Below are 19,642 nucleotides of genomic sequence, written 5' to 3'. Positions count from 1 at the left end.
GCTGCGATCGCCAGCTCACCTGGGAAGCAGCTGAGCACCTGGGAAGTGGTCTTGCCCTGGTAGCGGTGGAAATGAGACAGAGCGGCGGCGGGGGCTGCGGTCCCGGCTTGATCGGGAGCTGGATCGTTGACGGGGGCGGGATGAGCGGGAGTCCTTGGCGGATGGTGTTGACTGCGTTGAGTTGGATGGCGTTGACTTGGGATTGGATGTGAGTGGGGAAGAGCCTCCGCGTTCGAAGCGGAGCTTACACGGGCTGGACCGAGTGACATGTGTGCCGCTGCACAAGATGCGTTTAGGAGTGCAATCAGGTGGGTCCCGAGCCGCGTGCACAGCTCCGAAGCGTGGGCAGCGTCCGGACCTGGGCTTGGTACATGTGACCATGGTTCCAACAATTGACACAAGCTTCAGCCTTGGGTTGGAAGGGGTGACTGATGAACAGGGAGCAGTTGAACACCACGGTGTAAGGGAGTTCTTTCGTGCCGACGAAAGTGATCAGGATCAGGATCAGGATGGACCGGGTGCGACCCATCTGCCTCGCGTCGGCGATGACGTAAGTGCTGCTGGGATTTATAGCCTGCAGCTCCTCGATTATTTCCTCTTGATTTTGATTTTCCACGGCGGTGTAGATTCTGCCGTGGAGGGCGTTGTCAGGTGCGGCCGCATAAGCGCGCAGTGGGTACAGCTGGGTGGCGATACGCAACTCAGAGGTATGCACATACTTCCGGGTGCGTTGCTCCGAGGGCATACTGACGGTCATAGAGTTGTATGTCTTTATGCGTACGCGGTCCTCGGCACGGGCGGCGGCATACTCAACGCTGGCGCTAGAACAGAGTGAGGTAAGGAACGTACCATAGGTGGTTGTGCGGATGTCGAGGCCACCTCCAGGGCGGAACACGATCTCGTAGTCTTCCGCTGGGAGATGAGGCAGCTGGACGTGGCGACATAGTCGGTGAGTCTTCAGCAATGGTGGGGGCGCCATGGTAGACTTGAGGTGGGCGTTCGTGGCTGAAACGGCTTCCTTAGGATAGGCCGCACGGTGGGCTTGGAGCATTCGGGACCAGCGGAGGTAGTCATCAAATTCTTGTTGGGAGATGAGTGTACCGTCTACTATACATTTCATATCGGCGGCTTCGAGGCAACGAGAGTGAGTGCCGGTGCAGCGGACACCGATGTGACTCTAGGTGCAGCTGCGCGCTGCGGGTGAGGTGGCGTTGCGCCGAGCGTTGGGCTTAACTCGGCGGCCCCGTGGCTGGTCAAAGATGAGGCCCTGGTGAAACGGTGGTCGGCGGGTCCTGGCAAATGAGGTGTCAGGAAGGTCCTTACACCTTCGCGTGCTCGGTAGCAGAAACTGGAGGCTATTTCGGGCGAGATGCCAAAGCCAGAAGAAATCGCGGAGCCAATGCGAGGCTCGTCCGAAGAACGCCGGGCGTGGGTTGCGTCTCTTAACTGCAGTGTCATCCCAAGAACCACGACGCGCCAGCTTAAGTCAAGCGTGACAACTCCTGTCTACGAAGCCCCCCTCATTTCTGTGTGTGCAGTGAAAAAAGGCATGGGAGTGAGTGTGTGAACCCTCGCTCGCAACGCGGGTCCTTCGACGGCTCTGGACGCTCCGACTGGACGCAGGTGTGGCGGCAGATTTCCCTGGCCCTAGGGATCTAGGGAGGACAGAGGAGGAGGAAGTTTAAGCAGACGTTTTTCCTGTGGGTGCTTCAATTGAGTCATGCTAGACTGATGAGATCTAACGTTCTCCACTTTTCATGTAGATATCGTAAATAAACCCAGTACTCCTTGTTATCGATAAGGACGAGCTCCTCCCTTCAACAATGCCCTTAGCGTGGAAGAGCCGGACGACGGCACGGGCCAGCTACACCTTCTACACCTTCTACACATGCCCGACCCCAACGCTTACATGGGGCACAGAGAGGGGTAGAATCCTCGTGGTGGGTGTTACCTTCAGTGCAGGGCCCCAGCGGCGGTGGCAGCACTTTCGGCTCTGGCGATAAGCTTTCGCAGATCCTCCAATGCTGAGGTGATCAGCACCATCTCCCACTGCTCGTGCGTTGCGTTTCGGTTGGGGGAGTTCTTAGAATGTTTTTGGTAGGACCATGTTGTTTGGTAAACGGTAGCTTGTTCCGTAAAGAAAGGGCAAAGGAGAGGAGATAAATAAAGTATCAAAGTATCTTAAGATTCAAGTGCTAGGTATCGTATAGGATGCCACAGGATACCAACCAACCGACCGACTGATCGAACGGCTATTTGTTTGCCTGACTGGATGCCTGCCTTGTGCTTCTTATTTTGCTGTTTCTACGGTAGTTTTTTAGTCCGTCCAAATCGCGGCATGCATTGCAAACGTTCCATCGCGCTGAAGAGGTATGCTTTCTTCCCAAAGTTGTCTGTCAGCTGAACATGGTCTCGCTTTATGCACCTATGCACAAAGGTACTAGGCTGATCCAGCTATGCGCAATGAATAACCATGCTTCGTGCAATAGATAGTACCATTACGTCAAGGCATTGCACCAGTGCGACGAGCTTAAGAGGTGGCATAGGTGAGAAGTACTCAAATGAGGAGTTTTATGCGTCCTAGCAACCGAGGCGACCATTGTGTACACGCTGCAAATGCGCTCGTAAAACGACGCGTGGTGCCGCGCCCAGGCAGGCGCCATTTCACGTCCGGCGATTAAGGTGACGCAGGCAAGCCGCGTGTTTTCCGTCTCTCTCTCTCTCTCTTTATGAAAGCTTCTTGCTTCTCTCCCTTTTCATTTTCTAATGCATCTGTGAGGTCGCTCGCCTGCAAATATTTTATTGTCAAACTGCTTTCTGCGAAAGGCCACTCTATGCCCTCTCGGTCGCTGATGGCACGTGCAACCAAATAAAATTACAGCAAGGACAAGAACATTCAGAAAAACAATGTGTATTTCTTTTCCTCTCCAAAACAGGAGGCAGCAATTTCCTCTTGAACTTTCTCTCTCTTTCTCTCTCTCTCTCTACGGGCTGCAAAGATGCTTTAAAGGTAATCGCCTTCTTCTGTAGCACACCATCATCACCGGTTGCAAAACGCGCGCGCCTCATCGTGACTATTGCTTGGAGCGTCACAAGCATCTAGAAACGAGCGGGTGTTTCTGCCGTCTTAAGTTTCCTCCATCAACAACACGTTCATCACTCGCGGAAGTCTTACGTGCGACTGCAGAGGCAGCAGCAACGGCTCTGCGGAGACTCGACGACGTGAGTTCCCGATATCTGCACCTATCATGGAATTCACCAAGGGGGCTAAATGCGCACTGTATGCTTTTAATTTGGCAATGTCTGTTAGTGCTTCAACCGTGAAGCCACCGTTTGCCTAACTCAGGGGCGTCCGCGAGCTAAGCGTCGTGCCGAACGTCGCGTAGCGTACTTCCGACTGAGCATTACAATGGCCTGGTGGAGACAATCGAAACGGTTTTCGTTTACGGAGCGACGAATTGAGAGGACCTGCTTTCTGCGGATCGTAAATGACTCGTTGGTGAGAATCGTTCATTGCACGCACGTGGTATGCGCATCAACACGAGTCTCCCGCGCAGGCAGGTCTTTTTTTCAGCGTGCGCACATCTGTTCACTACGTACGGTAATGCTGATTGCGCAGTCACTACTTTGCATCCGCAAAAGATCTTTTTTACGCAGCGATTTTTTAGACTGAGTGATGATTTTACTTCTACTGTCCACCCGAAACACACAGTGATGCGTAAATCAAACCTATCTGTTTTCTGCGGTTTTCTTGGCATTCCCTTTGAAGCTGTAGTTGTTCTTTCGTCATTTTACGCTGCATGTTTTCTGCATGCATGTTTGCCCTTACGGAAGAGGGTTTTTATTTATTTATTTTTTTTTGCTCATCTCGCCGGAACAGATCCTCACTCGAACGCTTTTCTACATCTTATATTTATAACGGTGTGGCAAAATTTTATTTTCCTGTCTCCCGAGTCGAGTATACCAAGGAGAAAGAACACAAATTCACTCTGGAGACTTGAGGAGAAGCTCTTGCTTTGCGCTGTTTTTCACTGCTGTGTGCGGTCTGAGCAGAGAAACGCAAAATCAGTTTGGTCGAATGTTGCAGTCAGCAAGAGAAGGGTAAAAAATGGAAGACGGGGAGGTTAGCCAGTGTGAGTACCGGCTGGCTAGCCTGTGCTGAGGTATAGGATAAAGGGAATAAAAGGTTAGAGTCAGAAAATACAACCATCGTAAGCTATTGCGAGTAAAAGCGAAGCGGAATTACAAAGTTCCAAGGCGTAAAATGTGTGCTAACATGGGCATAAAGTGACGAACTACGGGACAGACAGAAAAAATGTTTTCACTTCGTATTTACACCTGCCAAATGAACGTGCAACCTAAATATCAAATCCACCATTTAAAAAAAATACAATTCCCGCAAAAACCTCATTGCTGTAGTGAGAACCCTCTCAGGGAATGGCATTTCATATACGTTCCCTATAATCTTCCGCTAGCTGGAAAGCTAGCACGTCTTGTTCTCTCGCCTGTTCCATCCCTCGCCAAACATTCTTTTATTTTTGGGGGGGGGGGGGTGCTCACTTCCCAGTGTGCCTACTGAAGTGTACAAATAGTTAACGCTCTTGGCCATACCTGGTCCTTGCGCCATTCAACAAACACTTAACTCTCTTTCCCAATCCCGAACAGCGGCCGAGGATACCGCCATACCGAGAAGACTGAGAAGTTTGGGAGCAAGAATGGCTGTCGCTGCATTCACTATGTTGATAGCCGCTAGCGGGTTTCTGGCGACTGCTTCGGGTGAATACGACCAGTCCTGCTGCGACGTGCCGCTCGCTCTTTTCAACCTGAAACAGGTACTAATTTCTTATATCTCGCTCTCTCTCTTTCTCTCTTTCTCTCGTGTTTACTCTTACTGTATGCATACGCTTCGCAGGGGACAATTTACAATCCTTTGATTTTTCTATAGAGTCATAGGTAAGTATCGTTAAGAGCAGAGCCAGATCGATGGAGAAGTCAGTGGCCGCGCGTGCTTAGGTGCTCTACATTTCTCCTCGGGAATAACAGACAAACGCTACTTCCATTCCATTCCGCGCACTGGTAACTTAAAAGCTTGTGCAGAAACCATAGACGATGATAGTCAACGCAAGTGAAAGGACGCTACTCGCTTCACTAAAAGGAATGACGCGTTCGCAGGCGTAAATGTGGCGGGGATGAAATTTGGGCAGCTCTGCTGTTTCATTGCGTATTTCCGCATCGAACAGGGCCGTGGCTATGCATATAAGCCGATTAATCATACGCGTGTTGTGTCCCAGCGGCGCGAGCGCCGGCATGGAAAGCGAACATGGGCATCCTTCTCCCCCTGGCCGCCACATGTGGAAGAGGATGTCGGGATAAATGAAGGAACGTCTTTCCTATAGTTCATTAGAATATAAAGTCTTTCCCATGTGCTCCACGACAGCACGTAGACCGTCAGACATACCTAGAATGCCTCGTTGTCCTCCTCGACCGCCGCTCCGTACAGGATGGAGGCACCCGCGGCGTACGGTACGGCGTTGGCACACGAATGGCGGATACACACGAATGCCAGCAACACGTCCCTACGGCGTCCGCCAAATGCGTCTACTACGGCGTCCGCCATTTGCGTGCCCAACGCGGTAGTAGATGCCGCGGTTGTCTCCACTCTGCGTGGAGCACTGGGCGAGGAGGACATCGAGGCGCTCTAGATATACGAAACACATGGCGCCACTGCACCTGCGTCTCAAAAAGCTTACAACGCGCTCCGCGACTTGGCTGCGTGAGAGCACGCGCCCTGTGCATCGGCGCCTTTGAGCGCGACAGCGTCAAGGGCCCCGTGTCCAGCGTCGACTGTCTTTTCGAGACGGATCATTCCGAACCACGCATACCCAACAGCGCAGGCCCAATGTGCAGCGCAAAGTAGTCACTGAACTAACTGCACCTCTAAAGTGAAATGCGTCAGAAAAATCGTAAAGTACGACTTACACACAACCTGCAGACATGACAGCGTCGGATTCTAATTTGAATGTATGCGAAAACTGAATTCTGTTGCGCGAAAACGCAAACACAAACTCCTTTTCCAGTGTTTCTACAATTCATACAGTGGCACGGCCGGTTCCTTGCAACGCCTCCAGATGGCGATCTTCTCCGTGCATCACGACCCATGCTAGAGGTCGCGTTTCTACCAGAAAGCCCGCCTTCGTGGATAGCGTTCGCCGCCCGCGTTTCCCGGTAAAAATAACGCTTACATGAGCTGAGAATGCAGCGGTTGCGTAGAAGTAGAACATCCGTCTCGCATGCAAGAGGACCGTGGTTCGATTCCCGGTGCCGCGCAATTTTCCACCGGATTGAAAAAACGCGTGTTGATAAAACTGCATAAACAGGCCTGGAGTGTGGCCTGATTCCCGTGACCAGAACCGGTAACGCACTCCCTCACCAGAACAGGATTGGCCCCCCTGGTGCAGTACTTGGCCACAACCTCCTATATGAACACAACAATCAAACGCCCAGCCCTCAGTCCCCTGCAGCTGCGAAGCAACTGACCAGGGCGGCGGTCAGACCTGCGACGCAGCAGAGAGTTCTAAGAATCCCTGGTTCCGGACAGGCCGCCATTGGAATATGAACCTGGCAACGTTTAACGCTAGAACGTTATCTTGTGAGGCGAGTCTAGCAGTGCTATTGGAGGAATTAGAGGGATGTAAATGGGATATAATAGGGCTCAGTGAAGTTAAGACGACGAAAGAAGCATATACAGTGCTGAAAACTGGGCACGTCCTGTGTTACCGGGGCTTAGCGGAGAGACCAGAACTAGGAGTCGGATTCGTGATTAATAAGGATATAGCTGGTAACTTACAGGAACTCTGTAGCATTAACGAGAGGGTGGCAGGTATTGTTATGAAACCTAATAAGAAGTGCAAATTGAAGGTGGTACAGGTCTACGCCCCCTACATGCAGTCATGATGACCAGGAAGTCGAAAGCTTCTATGAAGATGTGGAATCGGCGATGGGTAAAGTCAAATCAAATTCACTATACTGATGGGCGACTTCAATGCCAGGGTAGGCAAGAAGCAGGCTGGAGACAAGTCAGTGGTGAAATATGGCAGAGGTTCTAGGAATAGCAGGGGACAGTTATTATTAGAGTTTGCAGACCAGAATAAAATGCGGATAATGAATACCTTCTTCCGCAGGCGGGATAGCCGAAAGAAGAAATAGGCAAGAATCAGATGTATGCGTTAAGACACAAAGCCGGCAATATCATTATTAATATGGATGAGATCGTTCAAGTGACTGAGGAGTTCTATAGAGATCTATACAGTACCAGTGGCACCCGCGACGATAGTGGAAGAGAGAATAGTCTAGAGGAATTTCAAATCCCACAAGTAACGCCGGAAGAAGTAAAGAAAACCTTGGGAGCTATGCAAAGGGGGAAGGCAGATGGGGAGGATCACGTAACAGCAGATTTGTTGAAGGATGGTGGGCAGATTGTTCTAGAGAAACTGGCCACCCTGTATACGCAATGCCACATGGCTTCGAGCGTACCAGAATCTTGGAAGAACGCTAACAAAATCCTAACCCATAAAAAAGGGGCCGCCAAAGACTTGAAAAATTACATACCGATCAGCTTACTCTCGTTGCCTACAAAGTATTTACTAAGGCAATCGCAAATACAATCAGGAACACCTTAGACTTCTGTCAGCCAAAGGACCAGGCAGTATTCCGTAAAGGCTACTCAACAATAGACAATATTCACACTATCAATCAGGTGATAGAGAAATGTGCGGAATATAATCAACCCTTATACATAGCTTTCATTGATTACGAGAAAGCGTTTGATTCAGTCGAAACCTCAGCAGTCATGGAGGCATTGCGGAATCAGGGTGTAGACGAGCCATACGTAAAAATACTGAAATATATCTATAGCGGCTCCAGAGCCACCGTAGTCCTCCACAAAGAAAGCAGCGAAATCCCAATAAAGAAAGGCGTCAGACAGGGAGATACGATCTCTCCAATGCTATTCACAGCATGTTTACAGGAGGTATTCAGAGACCTGGAGTGGGAAGAATTGGGGATAAAAATTGATGGAGAATACCTTAGCAACTTGCGATTCGCTGATGATATTGCCTTGCTTAGTAACTCAGGAGACCAACTGCAATGCATGCTCACTGACCTGGAAAGGCAAAGCAGAAGGGTGGGTCTAAAAATTAAACTGCAGAAAACTAAAGTAATGTTTAACAGTCTCGGAAGAGAGCAGCAGTTTAGGATAGGTAGCGAGGCACTGGAAGTGGTAAGGGAATACATCTACTTAGGGCAGGTAGTGACTGCGGATCCGGATCATGAGACTGAAATAACCAGAAGAATAAGAATGGACTGGGGTGCGTTCGGCGGGCATCCTCAGATCATGAACAGCAGTTTGCCATTATCCCTCAAGAGAAAAGTGTATAACAGCTGTGTCTTACCAGTACTCACGTAGGTGGCAGAAACCTGAAGGCTTACGAAAGGGGTTCTACTTAAATTGAGGAAGACGCAACGAGCTATGGAAGAAAGAATGACAAGTGTAAACTTAAGGGATAAGAAAAGAGCAGATTGGGTGAGGGAACAAACGCGAGTTAATGACATCCTAGTTGAAATGAAGAAAAAGAAATGGGCATGGGCAGGACGTGTAATGAGGAGGGAAGATAACGGATGGTCATTAAGGGTTACGGACTGGATTCCAAGGGAAGGGAAGCGTAGCAGGGGGCGGCAGAAAGTTAGGTGGGCGGATGAGATTAAGAAGTTTGCAGGGACAACATGGCCACAATTAGTACATGACCGGGGTAGTTGGAGAAGTATGGGAGAGGCATTTGCCCTGCAGTGAGCGTAACCAGGCTGATGATGATGATGATGAAGGAGCTGCAGTTGCCGGGAAGCGTCAAAAGCAGTCGGGGATCTTTGAATGCTATCGCGTTCCGCTCTTAAAGGCGAAGCTTAAGCGTCCTCAAAATTTTGCATTGGCGTTGCGACGACCGCCAACTACAGACAACCAGCCGCAGAACAAGCAAACAGGCTAAAGAGCCAAAGAACGCTATTCGCCTTAAAAGACGTGCGGGCCGGTTAAAAGGGACTTGATAACAATGAAAGCCATCTTTCTGTGACCAGGCCATAGTCTACAAGCGAAGAGCAATATAATTGTTTCGCAGCCCTCACTTTTTCTGCGTTTGTTCACGTTCGCCGCCTTTGGTGGTGTCTGTAGTTCACACACAACGTAGCGTTCTTAACGCATGTGTGGGCTGAAAACAAAAAAATGAGCCACAGAGCCACTGCCTTCTGAATGATAGGAATCGACCATGGTGAAAAAAGTGTGGCCCTGTGGGACAATTCGTGATTTCCCGGTGCCCTCGGTATTTGATATGGCGTAGCTTCCTTTTTTATGTCTAAACGTAGATCAGCGCACCTCAGCGTGATAAGAATTCGTAGGTTTTTACAACCGTTTCGAGTTTAATAATAATATTTGGGGTTTTACGTGCCAAAACCACTTTCTGATTATGAGGCACGCCGTAGTGGAGGACTCCGGAAATTTTGACCACCTGGGGTTCTTTAACGTGCACCTAAATCTAAGCACACGGGTGTTTTTGCATTTCGCCCCCATCGAAATGCGGCCGCCGTGGCCGGGATTCGATCCCGCGACCTCGTGCTCAGCAGCCCAACACCATAGCCACTGAGCAACCACGGCGGGTCGTTTCGAGTTTGAAGCAAAAATTATGCCCATCCAGCCCGAATGCTGGAATTTGAGAAGTCAAGCTTTCGTGAAGCAGTTATATAAATTGTCATGCAGCTAAATATATTCTACACAGAGCGTTTAGTACCATAGCGATAAAAAAAATTAAATTATGGGGTTTTACGTGCCAGAACCACTTTCTGATTATGAGGCACGCCGTAGTGGAGGACTCCGGAAATTTCGACCACCTGAGGTTCTTTAACGTGCACCCAAAACTAAGTACACGGGTGTTTTCGCATTTCGCCCCCCATCGAAATGCGGCCGCCGTGGCCGGGATCCGATCTCGTGAGCTCGTGCTCAGCAGCCCAACACCATAGCCACTGAGCAACCACGGCGAGTACCATAGCAATTACCTGCCTGCCAATGAAAACGGCAAGTCGCGGAGACACTGGGATGAATGAAGGAATGAACTTTATTCCCCTTTTAAGAAAGGGGAGGGGCCGGGGGGGAGAAAGGGAGGTCTAAGTACTCCAGTCCCAGCAGGCGTTCGTCACCACATTATGTGGCTAGAAGTCCGTCTACCAGTCGTGGTAGGCCTCCGCTACCACTGTGATGAGAAAGTTCGTTTATGAGATCAAATAAACGCAGATATATGTACGTATATATATATATATATATATATATATATATATATATATATATATATATATATATATATATATATATATATATATATATATATCACCACAAAAATGGAAGGGAGAACACGGACACAAACAAATCAGCCTAGCAAGTTCAACAACTGACACAGGCTGCAAAAACATTTCTTTCGCCGATAAGAAGATTGACGGGAACTAACACAATGCCTCTTCCTAATCTCTGTAGCTTCTACTGTTTATCTAGTTAGTTGGTCAGCGTTTCTGGCCAGCGAGAGCGCGATTAAACAATTGCGCGGCGAGGTGGCCTGATAAGACTTGTTTTTAACGTGACCACGAGGCTTGCGCGTATCCGCGTTTACCCTCGCGCACAAACTAGACAACTTCAAAGCGGCAGAGAGAACACGATATCAACACCGACACGCTTCTCGATATTTTTCAGGTTGTGACTTATCTTGCGTAGTTAGGGCAAGACATTTACTTTCTTGCGTCACCTGGACAGTGGCATTGCAAATTTCGTTCTTATTTTTCTTTAGATTGCTGCCTCCCACAGCGGACAGTACATGCACCAAGGAACCGGCGTCTAACAGACGTGAGATTTATTACTGAAAACTTCTGTGAACTATGTGTGAGCAAGACTCCAAAAGGGCGTTTTTGAAGCACAAATTGATGACACCTCGTTTGACCAGCTCCGTCTGTATCTTTCGTTGTCCATAAGCTTCTGAGCTACTGTGTAAATAATGACATACCAACTAGCCCGCCAGTCTGTCCTTCGAGCTTAAAGCTTCGCCTTAAGGCGAAGCTTTAAGACACACTTCTGGGCAACTGCAGCTTATGTAACCGTGATATGTTTACCTGGAAACGCTGGCGGCGAAATCTATGCACGAAGGAGAGCTTTCCAGTATAAACGCGGCCTTATGCGTAGGCCGATTTGCTGTTATCGTTTCGCACTTTTCATATTGCATATATATTGAGAAGAAGGTTTTTTTGTTTCGTGACATTTGTTTGTGGGCTGCCATTCTCAAAATTCCGAGGAATAATTTTGTATATAACGTTAGACAAGGTACGAGCAACTTTAGTGCCCTATAGAATATGCGTGGTTCGGAATAATTTTTCGCGAAAAGCCGGTCGACGCTAGACGCCGACGCAGGATTTTATGCGACACAGGGCCCTTTACGCTATCGCTTTAAAAAGTCACAACGATCGTTACGCCATGGGACGCAGTACCAAGCCGCTGAGTGAATAGAGAGTTCAATAAGTTATCAAGGCCTAAGACAAAAGTCTTAGGCCTGCGCGGCGCACCCAGCACAGTCACAGCAACAACTAGAGGAGCGGCTCGATAGGAGCTCCATTTTAGGGAGCACGCACTAGAAGCGCTTCGCAGCGACGTCTCTTGGCGTCGTTTTCACGAGAACGATGTGAACTGCCCGCCCAGCGTCGACGGCGAGCTACGGCTTGTGCTGCTCTCTGCACAGCGGTCTGCTGAGGCTTTGTAGACGTTCTGTGGCAAAATCACGTCATACTTTTGAAGAACAGTACGTAACGCTTGGGGAATAGTTTTTACTGGCTTTCTGCGAAAGCGAAAGCTTCCTTGGGAGACTTGTGTTTCCATTTCTGCGCGAAATTTTCTGTGTTTCTCAAAACGGGTGGGACGTAAACTTGTGGAAATATTTTCGCGGACTATACGTGCTGCACCTCAATGCATAAAGTATGATACCACTGCGCATAGTACATTGAAGCTATCGGTTTCGTCACATCTTAAAATGTTAAATAGAATACAAAGCGGACTAAAGTGCACTAGAAATTTTTCTCGTGACCACTACAGCCTATGTATATATGGCTGCAGCAAATAATAATTTTTCAATGAATAAGGCTTCATAAGTAAATAGTTTTTCCAGCCCGATATTTGCAGAGCAAGACATACTTTTGAACCTGCATTACACGTGACCTAGGAAAGCATACACGATTGCCTTTGAGGATCTTCTATACCGTCTGACTTTGGGACCCTATACTGACTTTGGTACGCTCGTCTGTATATTGTTTCTTACCAATTCATTGTATTTAAAGAATAATAAACTGAACTAAACTGAGCTGAACTGTTCCTACACACCGGCAGGCCAAAATAGCGAATGTAAACGTGACAGCAGAATTTTTTTATTTATTTATTTATTTATTTATTTATTTATTTATTTATTTATTGCGCTAGCAAGCTACCGTAGTGCAATATTTAACACAGCCTATAGTTTCTGATGACACTGAAAGAATGGGCGACCGAAATGTTGCAATAACAGCTAATGCATACCACACTAGATCAGTGAGTGAGTGAGTGAGTGAGTGAGTGAGTGAGTGAGTGAGTGAGTGAGTGAGTGAGTGAGTGAGTGAGTGAGTGAGTGAGTGAGTGAGTGAGTGAGTGAGTGAGTGAGTGAGTGAGTGAGTGAGTGAGTGAGTGAGTGAGTGAGTGAGTGAGTGAGTGAGTGAGTGAGTGAGTGAGTGAGTGAGTGAGTGAGTGAGTGAGTGAGTGAGTGAGTGAGTGAGTGAGTGAGTGAGTGAGTGAGTGAGTGAGTGAGTGAGTGAGTGAGTGAGTGAGTGAGTGAGTGAGTGAGTGAGTGAGTGAGTGAGTGAGTGAGTGAGTGAGTGAGTGAGTGAGTGAGTGAGTGAGTGAGTGAGTGAGTGAGTGAGTGAGTGAGTGAGTGAGTGAGTGAGTGCAATAACTTTATTAGGTCCAGAGAAGACGCAGGGAAGACCCCGCGGCACACGGCTAGCCCCACGTAGGGACCACCAAGCCGAGCTTGACGGCCCAATCGCGGGCATTCTGGACGACCAGGCTTTGGTTGTTGAGTCCGGGGCTGCCCAAGAGCGCAGCCCACCTATCCTCGCTGAAGGAGGAGCCGATGACTTCACACACCCACAACACATGATCCAATGTTGCCCATAGTCCACAGGCAGGGCAGTGCGCACTGGGATACCCTTCAGGTATAGTGCACGAAGAACCGCAAGGTTAGGATACATACGGGCTTGTAAACGTCGAAGGCACACTGCCCGAGCCCTTCATAAGGCGGGGTGCGGTAGGGGGAATACCAGACTTGACATATAGTAGGTTGTGGTGATCTCATTGAACGTGAGCAAGGGTTCCCCACGGGGCAGGGGGACTGCGTAGGCGGCGCGGTCAGTGAGTCCTCGCGCGGCCTCGTGCGCGGCCTCGTTAGAGTTAGAGGGAAAGCCTTCAGTCGACCTCGTGTGAGCGGGAAACCAAGTGAGAGAATGCGGAGAGATATTTTTGGCGCTTTATAGAAGGCGGAGGCCTGAGGGGAGACCATCCCGGTTTGGTAGGCTTTGATGGCTGCCTTTGAATCGCTATATGTTGCCTCTCTGCGACCATCGAGCACAGCCAGCGCGATTGCAACCTGTTCGGCTACCACGGGTCTCGAAGTGCGTACCGTAGTGCAGCAAGTGAGCCTCGAATTGGAGTCGACGATGGAGACGGCGAATGGCTCTTGTTGGTCATATGCCACGGCATCCAAGAAGCTTGCCTCAATGTGATTGTTGCGGACATGCTCGAGCAGAGCTGTACCCCTGGTCCGATCGACGTCTGCCGTCGTTGTTTGCGGGGTGCATATTGCTGGGAATGGGCGCGATGTGCAGTTGTGACCTGATGTCGCTGGGAATCCGCACTGCGTCAGCGCACTGGTCGACAGGGTTGAGGCCCATCTCGTCGAGTATTTTGGGGCCCGCCGGGGTGCCGGATAGCCTGAGCAGCTGTGAGCGCTCTTACAGAATATCAGTCGCATGTTTGTAAACGAAGGGGAGTGGCTGCGCAAGAAAAACAAAAGGCAAGTGAACGACGTTTGCACTTGCGCATTCTCCTTCGCTAATTGTCGCAGTGAACACTGAAACTCTCACGTATATTTGAACACTCATCTCAAGTATGTGTCCGAAAAAAATGCCGGCTTGTATATAGTTTGCCAACATCCTCATTGTCAATACGGTAAGAATGAAGGCAGCGTCAGCCCATCTTCGCGCCCTAATGCTTATCCATGACATAAAGCTACACGCCTTTGTGGAAAGGTAGTGCTACCAATGAGAGTACAAGCAGAATGCTCTGTGTATAGGCACACAAAGCAGAGACGTCCAACAACATTCCGTTCTTCGTAATGTAACGCTTTAGTTTTTTTTTTCGCACATAAGTATTTGTACACGCGCGTACTTTTCTAACGCTCACGCTGGAGACAAGTCGAAGTGAGTGCCTGACGCTAAGATTTCATTTGACATACGGGCCCCTAAAATAATGACATCACCGACTCGGGAAGTATTGGAGTCATTCATGTGACGTTAGCTTTCCAGGCTTGCTTCTGGAATTTGAACCGCTAGTTCTGGTTTTCGTTTCTCGACACCTTAATTCCAAGTGCGAACTTCATACATACACAGCGGAACGTTTCTATGTTAGTATGACGACCGAATTCAGTTTACACGGACAGTTCGGTCTTGGAAATTTCGGCGGGCGCCATTGTTATACCAACTCGATCGGTTGCCAACAAGTTTAAGACTTCACTCTTCACGGCATCTACAGCTTCCGAAATGGCCGCTCCTCACGCAGCTGTGGAGTACACTGAAAAAGAGACACCTAGCAAATGGGCAATATTTTGTGAATCGAAGGAAGCCCTCCAAAGCGCGCCAAGTTTGCGACGTTGAAATTATACGCCCAACTGGTGTCCCAAAGCAACGAGATTCGTCGTTGCGCTTCTGAACGAGGACATGCTGTAATCTTTCTGTGGTTGCCGGGACATTGTGACATCGTTGGCAATCACTTCGCCGATGAAGCTGCCGGACGTGCACAGGCTGGAGCACCGACACTCCTTATGCCGTTATCGAGAGTAGAGGCAGCAAGAGAGCTTCGCAATCTATAGCGCGTACCTTGCGCGTACCATGACGTTGACTTACCGGCATACTCCGCAGATCTGTAACTATCGATTATACAGCCTCGATCCATCACTGAAACTGCAATTACCTGTTAACCTTTTCACGACGTGACGCAACACTGTTGAGTCGGCTGTGGATATGAGTTGCATTCACTAACTCTGCCAACTATCGTATTGGAATGGCGGACTCACCCATGTGCTCTAAGTGCATGTCTGAAGAGATCATAGATCATCTTCAGCGCCTCTGTTCTCGCTTCAATAAGCAACGCCATACTTCCCAGTGTGCCCTAAATATACTGGACGATAGGCCATTTACAGAAGCGAATATCTTGGTAGCCTCGCCTCACAGCCCATAAGCCCAGACAGCGATTCGAGCTCTTCTACGGTAGCTGAAGGCGACAGACTTGGGTATCCGACTTTAGATACGCTGCACGTGGCTTAGTTCATGTGAAAATGTGACCAAGACTAATGTATTATCTCTCTCTCTTTTGTTCACTTCCCCATCCCCCTCCCCACGATGTGCGGTAGCAAACTGGACAAAGACTGGTTAACCTCCCTTCCTTTCGTTCCTCCCTTCTCTCTCTCTCTCTCTGCACATACTGCGATCCTCAGTGGGCCACTGTCCGCAAACTGCAGCTTAAATATTGAACGTGATTAATTAACCTCCCAAAATCTCTACCTTTGTCCCTGAAACACAATCCGTACTCTCCGGACAATTCCAAAGCTAAATTATTCGTCACCTTCCGATTCTCTGGAGTGGTGGGGACGCGCGTTTTACTGCGCGGCTCCGAACCAGCGTCAGCCACACGTTGGTTCCGAGCGTGCAGACTGCGGACTCACACCGAATACGGCACGTATGAAGCAGCAGTGAATAAAAAGCCATAACTCAAGAGTGAAGTAAACCATGATGATGAAGTCGACTTGGCTCAATTTGTACATCAACTGTTACATGTTTAGCTGCGCGCTGTTTTTTCCAAACATGCAGACCCTGGACTGCGGCTTCAATGCTGTCGCTTGGACCCTGTGGATCCCTCCTTCTGGGCCGGTTTACTGTAACCGCGACAGCTTCGACAAGTCCGACAGAGATGACTTTGTCTGCTACTCAGAGAACTCGACGCGTCGCTGCGGCACGAAGCAGTGAGTGCCTCCCTGATGACTTGGACATTCTTGACCATCTTGCTGCTGTCTCAAACGCTGTGCTCCAGAAAACGTATCCCAATTCCGAACGTCGCAGTCCGTATTCAAAAAGCAGTTTGTAAGCGGCGTATTTTCATTAGAACCAGCGCACATACCAGCGCCGAACAAGCACAAATACAGAAAACATAATATCAGCTCATATGACCAGCTGGTCACCAGCAACTCTCACGCCAGAAAGACGTAAAAATAAAACTAAAATTTGGAGCATGATGCACTGCCATATGCAAATGCTCGTTACTCTGACGTTCGCCGCGATCCAGGCCTCATGTCACAAGGTAACAATAAAATTCAAACAGCGCTAGACTACAGGACCAGAAAGAGGAAGAGACAAACACGGCGCTGAACTTACAACTGATTTATTTGAAGTAAGAAGTCAACTTACACGTACAAAACTGGGCACGCATGCGCCCAGTCATACATCGATGATCAGATTGCCCTCCTCTTTCTGGTCCTGTCGTCTAGCGCTGTTTGAATTTTATTGTTACCATGGAACACCAACTCGCCCAATCTGCTGCTCTTCTGCAGCTCATGTCACAAGCAATGGGCTGCTGTTCGCTATCGCAGCTTCGTCTGCGCCACGCGCGCCAATTTTAGGACGTGGAGCGATGACCGCCGCGGAGTGGCCTCCCGCATTTATTGCCCTTTAACTTCTTTTTAATGCGATTAGCATTCTTTGCCTACTTCAGCCGTTTTAAGCCCACCCGACCGCCCTTCCGTCCGCCCCTCCGTCTGTCCATCCATCCATCCATCCATCCACCCATCTATGCATCCATCCATCCATCTCCATCCATCCATCCATCCATCTGTCCATTCATCTATGCATCCATTTATCCATCTCCATCCATTCATCTCCCATCCATCCATCTTCATACATCGATCTCAATCCACCCATCCATCCTCTTACACCGGCCCAACGACCCAAGTTGCTTACCAGTTTCGGCCACTAGGCATACGCTTGTGATCAAAATGCCGCCGTGTTCGTTCCACCGTCGTCATTCCAGCCATGCGATTTGACCCTCGACATGCCGTCATCGTCACGCCTTTTACCCCGACCCAGTAGCCCAAGTTATCTAATAGTTACCGGTGTCGTTGCATCGACGTCCTCGCTGCGTTGGCGTCTTGCAGTTATCGTCGTGCCAACGTACTTATGGGCCACCTTCATTAGTGAGCGCCATACCAAACTTGGACGATACCAAAGTATGCTGGCCACGGAGATCTTAATTAAACGTGACTTCATGAATACGGTGTGACCACATGCCTCGAATGCTAATCACATTGCCATTGACAGTGATCATGCGATGATTTCCACCGTAATTTTTTTCTTCTTTTGCATGCATCTCCATGTGCGAGGCTTCAATAAAAAAAAACTAGCGTAGAATTATAAAACGCGTTATGAGTACATGCTTGCATGTTATCGGCGCATCGCACGAACGTAAGGATGCACCATCAATATCCGTTTAGCCCGATGCGAACTAATGTGTCTTGGCATGTGAATCTCTTGCATATAACTGCGGCTGTGTTAAGAAACATTTGGAGGGAAGGAGAGAGGGAGGGAAGGGGGAGGGGTGATGTGCGCTAACACTGAAGACGATGACGTTGTTTACTCTGGATATATTCCATCCCGTTAAAACCGCTATCACTGCAAAATAAAATAAACGTATGTCACTCTCGCGCTCATTGAATTACCGACTTGTTTGGCAGCGCCTTCACTGTGTAGTGTAGTGAAGGCATGCTTTGAGGCGAGATATATCTATATAAGTGTTTGTACGTCCACATATCGTGCTATACTATAGTAACTTCAAGCGTCAACACTGCAATGAATGAATATTTTGTACAGGGTGGGCTTTAGCGGGGAGAAGGTCTAAACAAACGTCAATGAGTCGGAATATGTAGATAATATTTGCTAAATGTAAAGCACCCTAAATTATGTGGTATTACGTGCCAAAACCACTTTCGGATTATGAGGCACGGCGTAGTGGGGGACCCCAGAAATTTGGACCACCTCGGGTTCTTTAACGTGCACCTAAATCTAAGTACCCGGGCATTTTCGCATTTCGCCCCCATCGAAATGCGTCCGCCGTTGCCAGGATTCGATCCCACGGCCTCGTGCTTAGCAGCCCAACACCATAGCCACTAAGTAACCCCGGCGGGTAATGTAAAGCACCTTCCACGTTTGCACGTGAATGTTGCCCTTGGGCAGTACGTTAACCTGGCATACCAACGTTTATGAAGAATCGCTAAATCTGAGAATTAATATGTTAACACTTAACAGCATTTAAGACCTTAAAGGGCCCCTAAACCACCTCCGATGTTTTTTAAAGGGACGCTAAAGCAAATATAAAGTCAAGCTAAAGTGATAGATTAGTGCTCGAGAATCTCTAAGGCGTCACTATTATCGCGAACAGAGCCTTAATAATCGAGAAATTGAGGTAAATGCAGGCCATGGTTGGAGACTTCCCCGGGACATTCATGTACTTGGCCGACGACGAAAGCACTCCTTAGTTAAATTCTGTCACTACTACTCAACCACTCGTTTAAAAAACATCCCGGTATCGCATTATAAGACGAAATGAAATGCTACTTGTCCAGTTCTATTTCATATTTGGAAAAAAGAACTCATTGATATTACCCTTGACAACCGCGCGAGCGGTCGAAAGGTTTCATTTTCGCTCGACTCCGCGCCGCGGACGCTTTCGCGTTTCGCTAGTTTCGTTGTCGCGTAGTGCTACGCTTGTTTTGCTGACTCGCGAACCTCGTAAAAACTGCAAGTAGCAGAGAACTCAACTCCAGTGTGATGTCGCGGGATGTCCAAACGGTCTACGCCACTTGACAAAAAAGCAGCGACGCAGTCGTGCTAAGCGGTCTGACTAGCTGCGCGAACAGAGTCCGACAGTGTTTTGCGATGAAGGCATCCGCGTGCGGCGCTTGGCTGCAAGAGCGCCGACTGGAAAAAGAAAAAAAAAACGAAACGACGCGACACCGGTTTGCTCATGATGACGCCCTGCGCCATGCCTGGCTCGAGCGTATTGAGGTTCCGGCAGACTCAAAGCGCAACAGCGATTTACGTGTTCGCTGGCGCCACTTCCGTACCCCGCGTGCACCTGCATTGATGATGTCATTAGCGCGGTACGGTCTAACAGCCAGTGGGCGGAAACAGCAGAACGTACCAACCCAAATAGTCGCCA

The 19,642-nt window shown here is 49.0% G+C and overlaps 1 protein-coding gene across 1 annotated transcript in view; it reads left to right on the top strand.

The window, feature by feature from the left end:
* Positions 1-3,137: 3,137 nt before the first annotated feature.
* Positions 3,138-19,642, top strand: part of LOC142571013 (uncharacterized) — a 32,263-nt gene continuing 15,758 nt past the window's right edge. Inside the window, exons 1-3 of the mRNA XM_075679313.1 lie at positions 3,138-3,222; positions 4,666-4,832; positions 16,246-16,397. Coding sequence (XP_075535428.1) covers positions 4,716-4,832; positions 16,246-16,397 — 269 coding nt within the window. The 5' untranslated portion in view covers positions 3,138-3,222; positions 4,666-4,715. The remainder of the gene's footprint in view (positions 3,223-4,665; positions 4,833-16,245; positions 16,398-19,642) is intronic.

This window comes from Dermacentor variabilis, chromosome 2, assembly GCF_050947875.1.
Source record: "Dermacentor variabilis isolate Ectoservices chromosome 2, ASM5094787v1, whole genome shotgun sequence".
Taxonomy (NCBI): domain Eukaryota; kingdom Metazoa; phylum Arthropoda; class Arachnida; order Ixodida; family Ixodidae; genus Dermacentor; species Dermacentor variabilis.
This window is presented reverse-complemented; position numbering and strand designations above follow the sequence as displayed.